This window comes from Hemitrygon akajei, chromosome 10, assembly GCF_048418815.1.
Source record: "Hemitrygon akajei chromosome 10, sHemAka1.3, whole genome shotgun sequence".
Taxonomy (NCBI): Eukaryota; Metazoa; Chordata; class Chondrichthyes; order Myliobatiformes; family Dasyatidae; genus Hemitrygon; species Hemitrygon akajei.
In genome coordinates this window covers 158,578,317-158,595,959 of record NC_133133.1, presented here as the reverse complement: position 1 = coordinate 158,595,959, position 17,643 = coordinate 158,578,317, and the positions used below count along the sequence as shown (strand labels likewise).

The window sequence follows — 17,643 nt, the reverse complement described above, 5'->3', positions numbered from 1 at the left end:
TGCAGCATGCCACCTGCATTTAAGTCACCATGATATGTAAAAGGCTATTTACTGGGAGATAAGGGCTGTCCAGTGACAATATTACTCACAATCTATGCACATGCATACAGTGAACACCATAATAATTATGAAGCTGTGATGTAGCAGGCCATTGGTTTGCTAAATCAATGAATGCATTGAAACAAAGTCTGAAGCACTGAAAGAGCCCTTTAGTACTTGGTAGCGTGGGTGCCATCCAATAGAGCTCCATACCACACAATCTCAACAATAATCGGGAGCATCGTCTTTGCCACCAACCACATAGTGAACAGCGGCAGACAGGAGGAGGAAGCTAGAACCTCTGCTTCTGGCTGTCCTTCTGACTGCTGTCTCTTATCCGCATGCCATATTTAGCAGAGCGGCTATATTTCATTCGGCGTTTAAGGAGATTTGATATGTCACCAAAGACTCCAGTAAATTTCTACAGATGTACTGTGGAGAGTGTTCTAAATGAGCGCAACATCGTCTGGTATGAAGGGGCCATTGCACGGGATCAGAAAAAGTGGCAGAGGGTTGTCAACCTAGACAGCTGCATTATGGGCTCTAGCCTCCCCACCATTGAGGATATCCTCAAATGAGTTGCCTCAAAAGAGTGGCATTCTTCATTAAGGAACCTGACCATGCAGACCATGCCCTCTTCTCATTATTAGCATTGGAGAGGACATACAGGAGCCTGAAGACATACACTCGATGTTTTAGGAACAACCTCTTCCCCTCTGCCATCAGATTTCTGAATGGTGTGTGTGTGTGTGTGTGTGTGTGTGTGTGTGTGTGTGTGTGTGTGTGTGTGTGTGTGTGTGTGTGTGTGTGTGTGTGTGTGTGTGTGTGTGTGTGTGTGTGTGTGTATTTATATAATGTATTGTTTGCTTTTATTATGTATGACAATGTACTTCTGCCACGAATGACAAATTTCGTGACAGATGCCAGTGTTATTAAACCTGATTCTGATTCTGCACAGGGTTAAGTAACTGCACCAGAACACACACACACACACACACACACACACACACACACACACACACACACACACACACACACACACACACACACACACACACACACACACACACACACACACACACACACACACAAAATTCTAGTTAATTAGGACACACCAGGACTAGTAAATTGTGGCCCATTTAAACAGTTGCCCAATTAGCCGAAGTTTCATGGAAATAGTTAAATAGGTATTAAAATATAAACTCCTATTTAACTGAGAAAGAAACTATGTACAGTATTTAAATGAAATACACAACAAATTAGAACATTATCAAAACAGCTACTGTACTATAAAACTGTGTATTAGTTACTAATACTTATCTGGAATTCATTAATTGTTGATACCTTCAAATTCTTTATAGTTCCTAACTTGAAGTAGTGAAACAATTTCATTTCCACCCACAACCGTTTCTGGCATTCCCAGGTATGCATGCTTGAAATCACAGTGAGCAAAATAGTTCTGAATTGTCTTCCTGTTTGTTATTCATCAACTATCAGTGACACAAATCTTTGCTTTCTGAACACGTGACGTTATTTAAACAGAGTTTGCTCTAATGACCACATGACGTGCATGCGATTGACACTAGCTAGAAAGTGTTTGGCATGTGTCTTGACCCAATTATGCAGCATAATGTCCCAGATAAATGAAAGGAATTCTGACTATTTTCTGGATTTGTATTTGTTCTTTAAGAGCTGTCGCAAAAAAGCGGATGCCCAAGTTAACTGGAATCCCCTGTATGTGTGTATATGTATATTGCACTGATTTGCTGCAGCAAAATAACACATTTCACTACATATTTCAATGATAGTAAACCTGATTCTGATATACCCTGACGAAGGGTCTCGGCCCAAAACGTTGACAGTGCTTCTCCTTATAGATGCTGCCTGGCCTGCTGTGTTCCACCAGCATTTTGTGTGTGTTGTTTGAATTTCCAGCATCTGCAGATTTCCTCGTGTTTGCTCTGATATACCCTTGGTGGTTAACTAACACCAACTGTGATAGTTTATAGAACAGAAGTTTTATTAGTGAGCTTCATGTAACAGGTCTGGTTGTTGTTTGAACACCAGATGGTTAAATTTCTGGAGGATGTAAATTAGGATGGTGGCCACAAGAGCACTGGACTAGCTGGACATGGAGACATGGGCAATATTCTCAGAACAATGGAATAAAGTGATAGGATTATACATCTGAAAGTTGTTTTTGTCTAAATTTGTTTATGACACTGGGAGAGAAAATGTTGCAGCTTGTCAATAGTGAGTGTGTATACCTGCCTTCACTTTGACACAATTGGGACATCAGGAGTGCCGAGCATTTTACAACACGTGTAGGGCAACAGATAAAGGTGGGATTTGCTATGTTTCTATTGATGGCTGGATTAGCATTAATATGAATAATGAACTTCCTTGCTTAAAACATAATGGAGGCAATACCCATGACACATGTTTATAACCATTGAAGAGGTATTGTACTTGGTTCCAATTAGATTCAGCTATGCTTTTTCCCTCCATTGCAATGTTACATTACTGAATGTACAGCCTGGCTCCCAATTGCCTTGGACTCCCTGTCTTTGGACCATGAGCTCATGGTAGCATGGTCTCACCACGTTAACACAATGGAAGGATACGTTGGAGTCTGGTGGTACTGTAACTAAAGGTGTTTATTAGTAAACTAAGCAATACAGTATCAATAATGCAAATATACATATAAAACAGGTTAGCAATAATAAAAACAGTAGTGTAGGAATAATAATAAATAATAAGAAACAAGCTCTATCAAGGTCTAGGGGTAAATGAATTGTCATAGAAGAATATAAAGTTCAGTTCAGTTCGTGAGTTTGTGCTGAGATAGTTGGTTGTTGTGTTGCATTGTTGGAGAGAGAGAGAGAGTGAGCAAGAGATTGAGCAGCTGCAGCCAGCAAACCTTCTGTTGTCCTCTTATTCCGTCGTACCGTTGTGGTCATTCGGTTATGACCCCTCCGTTCTCAGCTAGACCGTTCTTCCGTGGTGGACTCGTCACTCTGGCATGACCGGCCCTGCCGTCCCACTGTGAGCTTTGTGACTGATCTCCTGATTCGGTCCTCGAAGCCCCCACCTTCCTGTGGGTGCACAACACTCTTCCAGTGTCCACTGGTGTGTCTGAGGGGTGTCTCCCCAGACCTGTCTTTCATCCCCATGGATGGGGTATCAGCCATCCATCAACTCAATACATCTATGTGCATCAAACTAGGCCACTCCTGCTGTCTCCTCAGGAATGTTAACGAGCAAAGAAACGTCCTTGCAGCGAAAGGTAAGTAATCAGTGAAGAGCCAAAATACATAAATCAACTGTCTCTCTCTCTCTCTTATCTGTAGCAGATGTCTCTACCTCTGTTCTTCATCTTTCTCTCTCATTAGCAGCATAGTTCCCGGGGGGGGGGGGGGGGTGGCGGGGGTTAACCCTGGATCCCATTTTCATCAGGTCTGTTCAGCACTCATAACACCCCCATCCTTCCAGGAATTTTCACCAGGGTGAAAATTAACTAGTAAAGCACACTACAGAGTCTAATATAGTACAGAAATGGTCATTAACTACAAGAGTAACACAGACATACATTCAAATTAACACCTGAATAAACAATCAGCAATTACATTGTCAGTCCCCTTTACATGTTGTATTTTAATATCGATTTCTTGTAACAACAGACTCTAACTTAATAACTGCCTATTTTTGCTCTTCATGCTAGTCAAAAATACCACGGGGTTATGATCAGTGTAAACTATCAATGGTCTCTGTGCCGAACAAATGTAGACCTCAAAATGCTGTAACACCAGTATAAGTGCCAGTAATTCTTTTTCTACAGTGCAATAATTCTTAGCTTACGTGTATATTACAAAGTGTGAACCAATACATGTGTGATTATAATGTAGTACATTACAGACGTTTGTGCAAATACTAATCTCTATTTTACTTATAAACTTAACATTCAGTCAATCTACTATGATATTGTCTTTATCTTTCACAAGCTTCGTCTAAAAAAAAAGGCAAATTCCCGCAAAACCAGATCCTGTTATTCAAAGTGGCATTTGTTCAACCCTTGCCTCTTTTCCACTTAGCTCTCACGTGGTTAGCAGGCTTACCAGCTTGGAATAGGCCTTCACAGACTCCCTGCACAGGAGCTAGCTTATCACCAATGTTTTCCAAACTAAGCCCATTTGCTGAACTTCCAAACCACTCATTAATTTTAAGCAAGTCATTAATTTTATCTTCAGGATCTTTAATTCTATTAGTTTTGTTATGAATGTGCCGCAACTCTGAGGAGCCGAAGGGTACAAAGTCGCCCCCTCCTTTTTGAGAATCGCAAGATCGCTATTAATTCGGGTCTGGGACCCAGGAAATGAGAGAGAGACACACAGAATCCACAAGGTTTGGAATGTCTCCTGGCCTCAGCGAAACAAAGCCACTGATAACGGCCATTGTCTCTTGGAGACGGAATTGTGTATTGAGTACTGTACTATTCATTGAAGCCCCTCAGGGGACGACCAGAGTGGGCTTGTTGAGGGATTGCATCATCCCAACCTGATTGACATCTGAGACCCCGTGAATAATGATAAAAGAGGGTCTGGGGAACAACCCCTTTAGACGCACCAGGAGAAACGCTAGAAATCCCGTGACAGCGTTTAATAGCGACAGCTGGTGGGGGCTCGTGTGCGTCCTTCCCTTGCCTGGGATTGGCGGGCTCGCCACGGAAGAATGGCTTAGCTAAAGGAGAGGCCACAAGTGAACGGCCACACCAACGAGACTCTGATGGATCGAAATCATAAAAGGAAAGCCGGCAAGTTTCTCAAAATCTCTCTCTCTCTCCAACCATTGCAAACCCAGCGGTTCCCAAAGGCTGCAGCCTGCATGAACTGAGTGAACTTTATATTGCCATCGGAAAATACATTATCCCCTAGACAACAATAGAGCATATTTCTTATTGATTATTATTATACCTGCACTTTTAGATTTAGTATTGACGACGTATATTATCTGTATATTTGCATTGATATTATTTTTGTGTATTTTTATGAATAAATACTGTTAAAAATAGTATCATCAGACTTCAACGGACCTCTTTATATTTGCTGGTAAGTGACCCAGTTACGGGGTTCATAACAGTTTCCAGTTTAACACCTGCAGGTGATCCCTCTTGGTCAAAAAAACACTTCAAGTTCTGCCTCTCCAAATCACATACTTGAACAACATCAAGTTGTTTATCCTTAAATTTCAAAACAAACTGTAATTGATTCACAGGCACCTTGTTAACAAACCATTGTTTAGTTAACGGTCCCTTCACTTTGATCAACAGTCCTGGAACCAAACCCGACTTTAAATTTACTTTATTCAAAAGTCTAGGAACATTTTTTCCCTCAATATCTTCAATAATATCCATCTCACCAGCTTTCATCTCATCGCTAATTTTTAACACAAGTGACTGAGAATCCTCACTTTCTCCCGGTGCCAGGGTTAACCCTTTCTTCACTGAACCAATTCCATCTGACCCAAAAGGACTGCATTCCTTTTCAACCAAGTCAGACCCCTCAGACTTTCCCTGAGCTTCAACACTAGGTTCAGTATCCTGTGCATCCACAGGTACCTTCACAAACTGAACACAGGCAAACGGGCCACCTGCCTCTTCTAGGCTTTCAATACCAGTCCCCTTTTCAAATTCTAAATTCCCCTGATCCTCCCAGTTACTCTCTGAGCAACTGCCATCCGGAGTAAACTCAACCTTGCAGGTTAAGCCAACTTCTTCAACTACAACCAGCTCTTTCAAGCTACATAAATCACCAGTGTCCAACCCTGGACCTTCTAGCTGCTGCATCTGTTTCTCATCTTGGCTCTGTGCCTCCATAACCTCCTTCCGCACTCCAAAATGTCCACCTAGGGGTATCTTATTGGCAAGGTTCAAAATCCCGTTCCTTGACAGCACTAAATCTGCTTCGTCTCCCTTACTTTCCTTAGCCCCACTATTCTCCGTTTTACCATCCTCTAACCTCTCCTGGTACAGGGCTGGTTAAAACCTCTCTGCTAAATCAATGCCAGACTCATTTAAACTGGTTCCTGTCTCAGCCGCCTTTCTAAACATGCTGTGAGTTATTGCGCAGGTGGGATAAATCTTGGAATCTGTGGGCGTGTCCCCAGCACTTACAGGCTTGCTCGTCAGCTTCACTGCTGAATACACATCCCCACCTGCAAGATCATTACCGAGTAGGACGTCCACACCGTCCATCTGTAGTTCAGACCTCACCCCTATTTCGACTGGTCCAGATACCATTTCAGGTCACATTTCAGAAATATCCTGTGCAAAGGTACGGCCTCAGTTCCTTTTCCGATACCTTTTAACACATTTACCTCCCCAGTCTCGGTCTCAGCACCAAAGTCTAACACCTTCCTTAGAATCAATGACCGACCAGTCCCAGTATCTCTCCAGATCCGCACTGTAACTGGGGTTTCTCCTTCCTTCACTGATACCATCCCTTCCGAAATAAACCTCTCATGCCCTTCTTGGGCTCTATCTAACCTCGTCTTCCTCATCGGTCTGTTGACCGGCTCAATTCAACCAGTCGGAGTTGGCATCTTTCCTTTTCCTGTCTCCTTCCTCGAAGCAAAGCACTTAGATGCTATGTGGCCAGCTTTCCCACAATTATAACACGTAAAGCTGGGAAACTTCTTGCCAGCCTGCTTTTCCTCCTCCTTGCCTTTTCCGGTAGTCCCCGGCTTATTCTCTCCCTTAGCTGGTGGGCTTTCTCTACTGTCCCTACTGCCTCTCTGGTAGCTCTATTTGGGGGAAATTTTATCTTGTGGGTTAAGGCATACTCGTCTGCTAACTTGGCAGTCGCAGACAGAGCCTCTGTCTCCTTCTCGTCCAGATACGTCCTCATACCCTCAGGGACACAACTTTTAAATTGCTGGATGAGCATCAGCTGTTGCAGCCTATCAAAATTTCCATTTGAGGCACACCACCGATCCCAATACATTTGCATCTCACAGGCAAACTCTAAATACGTGTGGTCCCATGGCCTCCTCAAATTCTGGAACTTCTGCCGGTATGCCTCTGGAACCAACTCGTAACTCCTCAATACAGCCCTTTTTACTCAATCATAATCTTTAGCCTCATCCATAGCCAATGCCGAATAGGCTTGCTGAGCCTTCCCCCTAAGTACACTCTGTAACAGAACAGCCCACTTCTCCTTAGGCCATTTCTGATTCAAAGCAACTTTCTCAAAATGGAGGAGGTACCTATCGACATCCATCCCCTCGAATGGGGGTACCAACTTAATCTCCTGACCAATCTTAAACCCCTTGTTTGGGTCTGTTGCCTGGTCCCCTCCCCTCGATGCCTTTAACTTCTTTTTTTCCAGCTCAAACTGCCTCTCTTTCGCCCTTTCCTCCCTCCACTTATCAGCTTCTTCCTTCTCCATTTCAGCCTCCTCTCTCCCTCTCTCTCTCTGCCTCCAGCTGCCTTATCCGGAGTTCATGCTCCCTTTTCTTATCCTCTTCAGCCAACATTAATCTTTCCAACTGTAACTGAAGCTCACTCTCGGTTGGTTTCCTCTCAGGGAACAGCTCCAATGCCTCCGACGGGAACACCTCCTGGGATACATAATACGCAGCTATTGCTCTCTGTATCTCCAACTTTCTCATCGCCGGTTTCACCACCGAGAGATTCAATTGTCTTGCAATACTCAACAATTCCACCTTTCTAGCATCCTCTAATGCCCCCGAAGTTGGGTCTTTTAAAAATTTGTCAATCTCCATCTCTGCTGGTTTTCCATCTGGTTATCCACACAACCAGATCAGACAAGGAACTTCTATCCCGATTCACCGATCCCCCAATTTGCTAATCAAAATCCTGGACGAGCCCCCAATTTGTTACGTACCCCGTAACTGGGTTAACAGACCAGCAGCAATGGAAGGATACATTGGAGTCTGGTGGTACTGTAACTAAAGGTGTTTATTAGTAAACTAAGCAATACAGTATCAATAATGCAAATATACATATAAAACAGGTTAGCAATAATAAAAACAGAAGTGTAGGAATAATAATAAATAATAAGAAACAAACTCTATCAAGGTCTAGGGGTAAATAAATTGTCATAGAAGAATATAAAGTTCAGTTCAGTTCGTGAGTTTGTGCTGAGGTAGTTGGTTGTTGTGTTGCATTGTTGGAGAGAGAGAGAGAGTGAGCAAGAGATTGAGCAGCTGCAGCCAGCAAACCTTCTGTTGTCTTCTTATTCCGTCGTACCGTTGTGGTCATTCGGTTATGACCCCTCCGTTCTCAGCTAGACCGTTCTTCCGTGGTGGACTCGTCACTCTGGCATGAGTGGACACACACACAAGCCCCCACTGGCCCTGCCGTCCCACTGTAAGCTTTGTGACTGATCTCCTGATTCGGTCCTCTAAGCCCCCACCTTCCTGTGGGTGCACAACACTCTTTCAGTGTCCACTGGTGTGTCTGAGGGATGTCTCCCCAGACCTGTCTTTCATCCCCATGGACACGTTATCAGCCATCCATCAACTCAATACATCTATGTGCATCAAACTAGGCCACTTCTGCTGTCTCCTCAGGAACGTTAACGAGCAAAGAAACGTCTTTGCAGCAAAAGGTAAATAATCAGTGAAGAGCCAAAATACATAAATCAACTGTCTCTCTCTCTCTCTCTTATCTGTAGCAGATGTCTCTACCTCTGTTCTTCATCTCTCTCTCTTATTAGCAGCATAGTTCCCGGGGGGGGGGGGGGGGGGTTAACTCTGCACCCCATTTTCCATCAGGTCTGTTCAGCACTCATAACAACACAATTCGTGCACAGGTTCAGAACTGGAGTAGTAATAGGCCACTCTTGATCTAGACGGACTGTCTAAAAAGGAAATGTTTCTTGTGGTTGAAATGCTGGCACTGTACACCTGCAGTAAGTTGTGATCAAGTGTCTTATGGCAGTATTATATGAGCAAGGGCATGATGAGGCATATGAATGTTAGGTTTGAATGATTGCTAGAAATTGCTTCTGTGAATTATGGGAAAACAGTAGTTAGTAATAGGCATCCATTAGTCTCGAGAGACCATGGATTTACGCCTTGGAAAGCTTCCAGGGTGCAGGCCTGGGCAGTGTTGAATGGGAGACTGGCAGTTGCCCATGCTGGGGGTCTCCCCTCTCCACACCACCGATGTTGGCCAAGGGAAGGGCGAGTGCTGATACATCTTGGCAGAGCAATGTGTGGTTAAGTGCCTTGCTCAAGGACAGAACACACTGCCTTAGTCGAGGCTCAAAATAGTGACCTTCAGATCATTAGATCAATGCCTTAACCACTTGGCCATACGCCAGTAGTTAGTAATGCAGTTGAAATAACAATTGAAGACACTTTTGTTGACCTTGACTGCTGGTGATCTTTATGCAGCAGTAGATCCTGATACCTGGAACTTCTGTTATTGACTTTCACAGCAAACAGAAAAGTCCTCTTGATCCCAAGCTGCAGAAGTAATTCCTTTGTCTGTGCAAATCTGCTGTATAAGTATGCTACCTGCAGCAGAATAACTGACTCACACTTACATTACTAACGCTGTTCTTAGTTCTAAGAGGTAACCAATTTAAATTAGCAGACTTGACAAATGTAATATTCAACATTTCTCCAATAGTCATCCATTTTTATAGAACATAGAACAATACTGCACAGTACAGGCTATTCGGCCCACAATGTTGTGTCGACCCTTAAATCCTGCCTCCCATATAACCCTCCACCTTAAATTCCTCCATATACCTGTCTAGTAGTCTCTTAAATTTCACTCGTGTATCTGCCTCCACCACTGACTCAGGCAGTGCATTCTACGCACCAACCACCCTCTGAGTAAAAACCTTCCTCTAATAACCCCCTTGAACTTTCCACCCCTTACCTTAAAGCCACGTCCTCTTGTATTGAGCAGTGGTGCCCTGGGGAGGAGGCATTGGCTGTCCACTCTATCTATTCCTCTTAATATCTTGTATACCTCTATCATGTCTCCCCTCATCCTCCTTCTCTCCAGAGAGCAAAGCCCTAGCTCCCTTAATCTCTGATCATAATCCATACTCTTTAAACCAGGCAGCATCCTGGTAAATCTCCTCTGTACCCTTTCCAAAGCTTCCACATCCTTCCTATAGTGAGGCGATCAGAACTGGACACTACTCCGTGTGGCCTAACCGGAGTTTTATAGAGCTGCATCATTACCTCACGACTCTTAAACTCTATCCCTCAACTTATGAAAGCTAACCCCCCATAAGTTTTCTTAACTACCCTATCTACCTGTGAGGCAACTTTCAGGGATCTGTGGACATGTACAATTTTTTACTTTAAAAATTTTCCAAACTTTTCAGTTAGAAATCCTGCTAATTCTGCTAGTGTTTCCTTCATTGTTTTTAGTGATAGTCTTAAATTCCATTTGCTAATCTAATTACCAACAATTAATATTTCTTCTGATTTGCCTTTAAAGATCTCTTCATGGCTCTGTATACTTGGATTGGACCTGCTCTTTTCTGTCTAAAACTAAACTGATTTTCAGCAATTCATTTTCAGACTAATGTTCATCCTTGGGATTTCCTTTCCCTTATTTTTTTTTATCAAGAACATTGAGATTATAGACATGCTTTCCTTACCTTCTCCCCCCTTTAGATTCTTATTCATTTGCTTGGCATGACTCCTGTATCAAAACATCAGGTGGAAGTCTTGGGCGTCATATTAATGTTGCATGGAATCCCCATGATGTTACTCAGCTCTAGTGTAAGTTGATTGGACACATGTAAACTCTCAATATCGAGCATTTTATTCAGAGAACTTGGAATGAGTTTAATTTTCTCTGCACTGTACGGTTTTTATTGGTAGAGGTTTTCCCCTTGCAGCAAGAACCCAGCAGATTTATCGACCCAAGCATCATTGGGGTTACAAGAAATAAGCTTTCGAAAGATCAGATCTCTCCTCTTCAATCTTGCTCAAAGAAGCACAATTCCAGCCACGTGCTCAAATGCCATATAATTCACAGGGTGGGGGAGGAAACAATAAATCTATTCATTCTGGAGGATTATCGCTCAGATAGACTCTCTGTGCTCTCTTTTGTGATGGTTACTGTGGAATACAAAACTGCCCAACTAGTGGCAGTTGAATTAAAAATAAAGCCCAAGTCAAACAGATCAGGAAGAGAGACAGTTTTGTTTTACCGCCAGTTGGTGGTAGTCCACACAGAGATAGGTGGCAGTGCACAAGAAAATGAAAATCCCAAGATCCCAATTAGCATTAAATTGAACCATGTCATGAAAGAACATATCGCTTAATTGTTGCGATGTTAAGATTGCAAATAAACAAATAAAAGCAGGCTCAACAGCATTTTTGAAGCTTTGTAAGAGCTATTTAGCAGTGCATTCAGGAAAAAACAATTACCACTGTTACAATATCAATAAGTGTAGATCCAGCATTAATAGAACACCATTACTTTTACTTCTGTGAACTATTTTACAAGATCCATATTTGCAAATAATTTTTAATATGAATTTGCATTTCTTCTTAAAAGTAACTTGATTACTTGGCTCTCTGACCATTTTCAAATGGCAACCCTTTCAACTGCTCCAGTTTATGATCTTTAAAATGATTTCACCAATGGCTGACAACATAAAAGCCATTTCTTTCATCTATGAAAAGTAGAGGGGTTATCAGTGGGACCTATAAATGAGAGCTGTACTTGTAACAGCAAAGAGATTGAGAATTAAAATGTACAGATGTAAAAACAGATACTGTACATTTCCATTTTAAGAACATAACACTTTGATAACCATTTATTGTAATCTGTAAAACTGAAGATGCATTTTATAGACTTGGTGAAATTCACTTGTTCACCACTTCAATGCACAGAGAAAATATTATGCAATATGCAATGGTGTATTACCAATGCAAATTGTCCTGTGATGGTTAATTTAAAAGTTTTTTGAATATTTAATTACTAAACCACTATCCTCTGAACTAAGGTGGCACATTTTTCCTTTGCAGGAATGGGATGGCGGAAACGTCAAGTTTGAGGTAGCAGGGAAAAAGAACCATGTCCTTCTCTCTTAGTAACATGCAATAAAGCAAAGTTACTGTCAGCTCTATGATATTGACGTTGCCTTGCACCTGTTCATATTTGAATTACACTTTATGAAGTTTATGCTGCCCCCTTTAAGGCAATAATTGATATTTAATTATTCAAGTGTGCATATGACTTATTGGCAAGGTTGCTGTACCCAAATTCAATACTTATGAATTTCACAGCATCTATTACTGCTGAATTTTTAAAAAATATTGGTTTAAAGGGAATCATACACAATATCACAAACAGGAGAAAATCTGCAGATGCTGGGAATCCGAACAACACACACAAAATGCTGGAGGAACTCAGCAGGGCATTCAGCGTCAATGGAAAAAAGTAAACAGTCAACTTTTCCGGCAGAGACCCTGATGAAAGGTCTCTGCCTGAAACGTCCACCATACTCCTTTACAATAAACTATCAAATACTTTCTTATTTGAGTCAATCAGATATGTGGGCAATGTCATAATGGCAAATAAAAAGGATTTATATTCTGTGTTTCTAGGTTGGTCTGAAACAGTTTGCCATGTTTAAAATGACTGATAGTTTTCTGTAAACAAAGTTAGCTCCCCGTGTACTGCATGATAATGCTATTTGTGTTAGTTTCCTTGGATAAAAGGCACGTGAATCAGAAAAAAATTCAGGACAGATTCTGTTAAAGTTGATTCTTATGTATACTGTGATATTAACCTCCTGTATGTTAGAATTTTTATGAATAAGGGTGGTAGGTGTACTAAAGTGGACTGGGCAGTTGAACCCTCTGGACACAGGATTGGGAAGAATGGTGTGGAATGGGCAGAGTGGCTCTGACACCAAATAGATGGCGGAGTGGACCAGGCAGTGTGGATTTGTTAGTCAAAGTAGTATTGAATTGGTGGCAGAAGGGGAGCATAGTGGTGTGGGTTTGCTGTTAGTTACCCCATGCATAGGTTGGGGGAAAGGGATGGGCAGAATGGGTGTGGTGCCAGCTGGAAGGGTAATGAGGTTGGGTACAGTGTCCTCACAGCTGGTATTGGCAAGGGCAGAAAAGAGTGGATGAATCTGGGACAGGTGCGATATTCAGGGCTTTTGCTAGGCTAGGTGAATTGAGAATCTTGGGTGGAATGGATGGGGCTGGCTGTGGTAAGTTCAGAAGGGTGGACTCAGGTTGGGCTGGAGTTTCTGGGGATGTGTCGAGTGGGCGGGGAATTGGTGGATTCGGCCCTGGTATTTTGGGAAGGATGCGCTGAAGTGGGATATTTTGCATAAACTGGGTTGTGACAAGTGGAATGAGGTGGGTGTGTGGGCTTATTTTGACAGCCTGCAATAAAGACTGAGTGCAGTCCGTCTGGAGTTCAGGGACATATTCCGGGTGGGGTGAACTGGGGGGTCCTTGGAGGAGGGCTGGGGGCAAACAGGCTAACTTAGGCAAGATTGAGCGAGCAGGTGGCCAGTGCAGTGGTTCTAGGCTGAAAGGGCGATTCAAGTACGGCGGAGTACGGGTGAGGTTATCAGCTAACTATTTGGCATTGAAACCATGGGCCAGGGTGTGTGGGATTTAAGGTACAGTGACACCAGGATAACTACTCTGGGCAGTGGGAGCAGGGTATCTGGTTTGGATAGCTCGGCGGGGTGCGGTGCACGGCGGAGTATCGCGGAATGTGTGGGGGGGGGAGGAGTAAGAGGGTGAGGAGATTGCGATGTATTTCGAACAGTTGAGGCTGGCTGCTAGCATTAAAGCTGCAGAGGGTTCGTGGTATTTGAGTGCGAGGGGGTGATCATCCCGTCTCCCCAACAATGGCTCACCGCATGGACCCTTCAGGACAGCGCGGAGGGCGCGAGGTTTCAGGAGACGACTGCAGACAAGCGCTGGCTCTTGTCGCCCTGGGATCAACGGGTGTTCACGGATGAACTGCCACTCAACTATCTTCATGTTTATTTCTCCTCCACCGTCTGGAACTCTTCGGTAAGAATAATCGTCTGGTGACAGCAATTCCCTGACTCTCCCCTCATTAGAGCCGCGGAACCAGCAGTGCAAGCAAAGTACTCTATGCAATTACCGTGTTTACCATAACATCGAGGGCAGTTTGCACTTCCACTGAAAGTGGTCGCCCCGCTGCCTACTTGCAATATGTTCTATCCTTGCAAAAACCCCAACTTAACTAAAACCGGCCTGTTCCTTACCTTCACCACATCGTCGTTCAGGTGCTTTGGGTCTCTGTTCACTAAGTCGATCTCTTTGGTGTGATAATCATGCACGTACTCCTCTTTCATCTTCTCATCTTCCATTTTGTTATTAGGTTTGTAAATATTCCCGTGATCTCGGATTGGCGACGGATATAAAAGTCCCTGAGAAAGGTGACAACAATTACTTTACGAAAAGCTCGAATCGTTGCTATATAACGCGCCGAAAGTGCCCGCAGTCAGATGCCTAAGAAAAACTTTTGGATGCCTGAGCGCATTTAAAGGAGAAAGTCACAGCGCACCACACCCCTGTAAAACGCGACTGGCGGTAGCGGCGTCACTGCAGACCAGGCACCAGGGGGCAGCACCTATCATCGAGTGATTCCAGCAAACACTTGAACATCCGCCGGGAAATCTCCCACCAGATCCCTCAGTGATTCCAGCAACATGGGGAACTCTCCCACCAGAGTCCACTGTAAACACCTAACATCTGCGTGGGAATCTCCTACCTCTGTAAACACTTAACATCTCCTAGGACATCTCCTAGCAGAGTCCTCTGTAAACACTGTGGACATCTGCTGGGAGATCACCCACGAGAAGTCAGAAGAAAGCTGCACCAATCTGCTCGGAAATTTGCTGCTGGCTATGGTGTGCTCGATCGGGTACCTCCCTTCACCCTGCCCACCGGGCTGAGAAACCTCCACTCCAGGGACCCATTGCCATCTCGACGTTACTGGTCTGCTGGGAAATATTCCAACAGACTCATTGCTCGGTTCAGTAGATTCTTTGAACATCTTATTCCGGACATTCAAACAGACCGGCAACACGAGTGAATCTGCAGATGCTGGAAATAAATAAAAACTCCTGATGAAGGGTTTTGGCCCGAAATGTCGTTATTACCTCCTCCCATAGATGCTGTCTGGCCTGCTGAGTTCTGCCAGCATTTTGAGTTTTTATTTCAAAAACACCGAATGCCCCTTTCCTCCCAATAGTTCCAATTTCGAACAAATAATATTTCCAAATAGGGTAGGCTTAATAAACAAGATATGGTTGGGGTTCAGTTGTTAAAATGAACGGAAATAGTTCCAAGTGTTCGAATATTTTCACAGTGAACCCTCGGCAAATTCCTGCATCCTTAGAAAGATGGTACGTGAATAGTTTCTAATTAAAATGCAAACCTGATTAAATTCATGCATTTTTAGGTGATTAAGTTAACAGTCTCACAGTTTCTGGACTTAGAGGAGAACTCTAGCTAGAGGATTTCAATTTTGAGTTACATGTTGAGTAACTCTGCATTGTGTCCCGCTATCTACAGATGACCGGCCCCTATTGAACACCACTGATAAAGCGCATAAATTGCCAAATGCACAACCACCTTTTAACTGTACTGAATTGGTTCCCGCAAACCGGCCGTCGCTTATTACATTTGCAGGGGCAAAGTAAATCTGTTAGCTCCAAAACTTCTCGCCCGTCTTACCTCGAATTCTCCGATTTTTTCGCTTGACATAGCTCTCCAGACAGCTGGGTGTTTCAGAAAGGCTGTGGGGTTAAAGGAGGAGTCTGTGAGAGGAAGATAGTCTTCGCAGCGATCGCCGGGTTTGGTGGAAGGGTGCCAGTTACCCGAGGCTGTGTTTGGAGTTTTGAATCTTAGTGCAAACGACGTGAAGTTTCCAGTCACAACGGGAAATGCACATTCATTTTCAATGAATCATAGAAAGGATCAGGGCTGCGGATACGGGCCAATGGCCGAATCCGCTGCCAAGGGTGTGAGGGGAAGGTAAAGTACAACCCATGTTATAAAGCGAGACGTGTACGAGAAGCGGGAGGCGATGAACGAGCAGTAAAGAGCAGAGTCTGTGCGAGGCACAGCATGAACTAGTGTAGGTAGGATAGCGAGATAACTCCGGGAGGGTAGTGACCGATACGAAGGATAAATGGACAGGGAACGGTCACCAGAACAGTGACATACACATTTTGCAGCAAGAAGGACATATTTGTAGTTACGTAGCATTATTAGGGGGAGATAGTGCGAGGTGAAGGAAAACTCACCTTGGTCAGCATGGGCGAATTGGGCCGAAGGGCCTTCTTCCGTCCCGTATCTCTCCAGGAATCTCGTGGCGTGTGGATTATATTAATGACATGACACCGTCAATCAAATAAATCTTTACTTGAATCTATTTTAGCCCTCGGTTTTGCACCGATGTGGGAAGTCGAGTTTATTGTCATATTGTGCTCAAGCGCGGTGAGGTACGGGGTCGAGATAAATAAGTTAACTTGCAGCAGCATCACAAGCGCATAGGCACAGACAACGCACAAAATATAGTTTATAAATAAATTATACATGACATTGAAGAGAGAAAAAAAAACTTACGAAAACAAGACCCAAGCAAAACAGAAAGACGTAGAGACAAGTCTAATGATCAGCGAGAAGTGTCATGTCTATTCCACTGCTAAGGCTGGCTTTGAGCTGTGCTGGGCGGTTGTAGGAAAGTAACACGATGGACGAGGGAATAAAGGTGGGATGCCCTGATCCGGAATATCAATAATATTCTGTTCTATTCATACAATCAAACGTCCCCCATAGGTATACAGACGATACACTACGCCCATTGATTCGCTGGACTGATTCGCGACTGCAGGCGAGCTGGTTTAATCTTCGCCAGCCTCTCCGCAGCCTTTGTCACAGTGGACACGTGCACTGCGCCTTGACAACATTATCTGCAAACCCATGCTCTACCCCGTGCAGCACATTTCACGGAGTCCGGGGCTTAACTCCTCAACTGCCTCTGTGCTGTCAGTTTTCAAGCCCGGGCGAGCTTCCTCCCCTGCAGCTGAATAGTGGGGAAAGCATTTTCTCTCTCAATCCGGAGACCAGCCCACTCCCCGTCTCTAACTCAATGCGGTCGGACAGTGTTGGCTTCTCCCGGCAGTTCGGGTGGGAATGAAGGGCGCTCAGCCATCAATGTAGAGGGGAGCCTCTGACTTCATCAGATGTACAGTGAGCGGCGTCAATTCGGGATTTACTGGAGACTGGGAAGCCGCCCGGAGTCTTGCTAGGATTCTTCAGTCTTCTTACTGATCCCACTCTAGACCTAAACTGCGCTGGATCCAAGGCATACTCATTTCAATGGCGACATCAGGGCAAATATATAAGAGGCAAAAAGGGAAGGCAGAACGCCTCCATTTTTAAATTAACAGTGCTTTACTTTAACGATTTAGGTGTTCATAAGCCACCATGCGTATTTTAACTTTTTTTTAAAAAAAACCTTTTTCATCCTCCCTCCACCCCCAACCCAGCTTTTCTAGTTGTGAAACGGTTTCGGGGATATGTTCTGGT

At 43.8% G+C, this 17,643-nt stretch overlaps 1 protein-coding gene across 2 annotated transcripts in view; it reads right to left on the bottom strand.

Annotated features, from left to right (window-relative positions):
• Positions 1-16,802, bottom strand: part of LOC140734870 (caveolin-1-like) — a 35,556-nt gene extending 18,754 nt beyond the window's left edge. The window contains exons 1-3 of one of the 2 annotated variants that reach the window (XM_073059504.1): positions 16,678-16,802; positions 15,784-15,845; positions 14,307-14,471 (exon numbers count right to left, since the gene is read on the bottom strand). In XM_073059504.1, the coding sequence (XP_072915605.1) occupies positions 14,307-14,471; positions 15,784-15,813 (195 nt within the window). In that variant the 5' untranslated portion in view covers positions 15,814-15,845; positions 16,678-16,802. Of the gene's footprint in view, positions 1-14,306; positions 14,472-15,783; positions 15,846-16,355; positions 16,375-16,677 lie in introns of those variants that run through there. The other variant, XM_073059506.1, reaches the window with a different exon arrangement.
• Between the last annotated feature and the right edge of the window lie 841 nt (positions 16,803-17,643).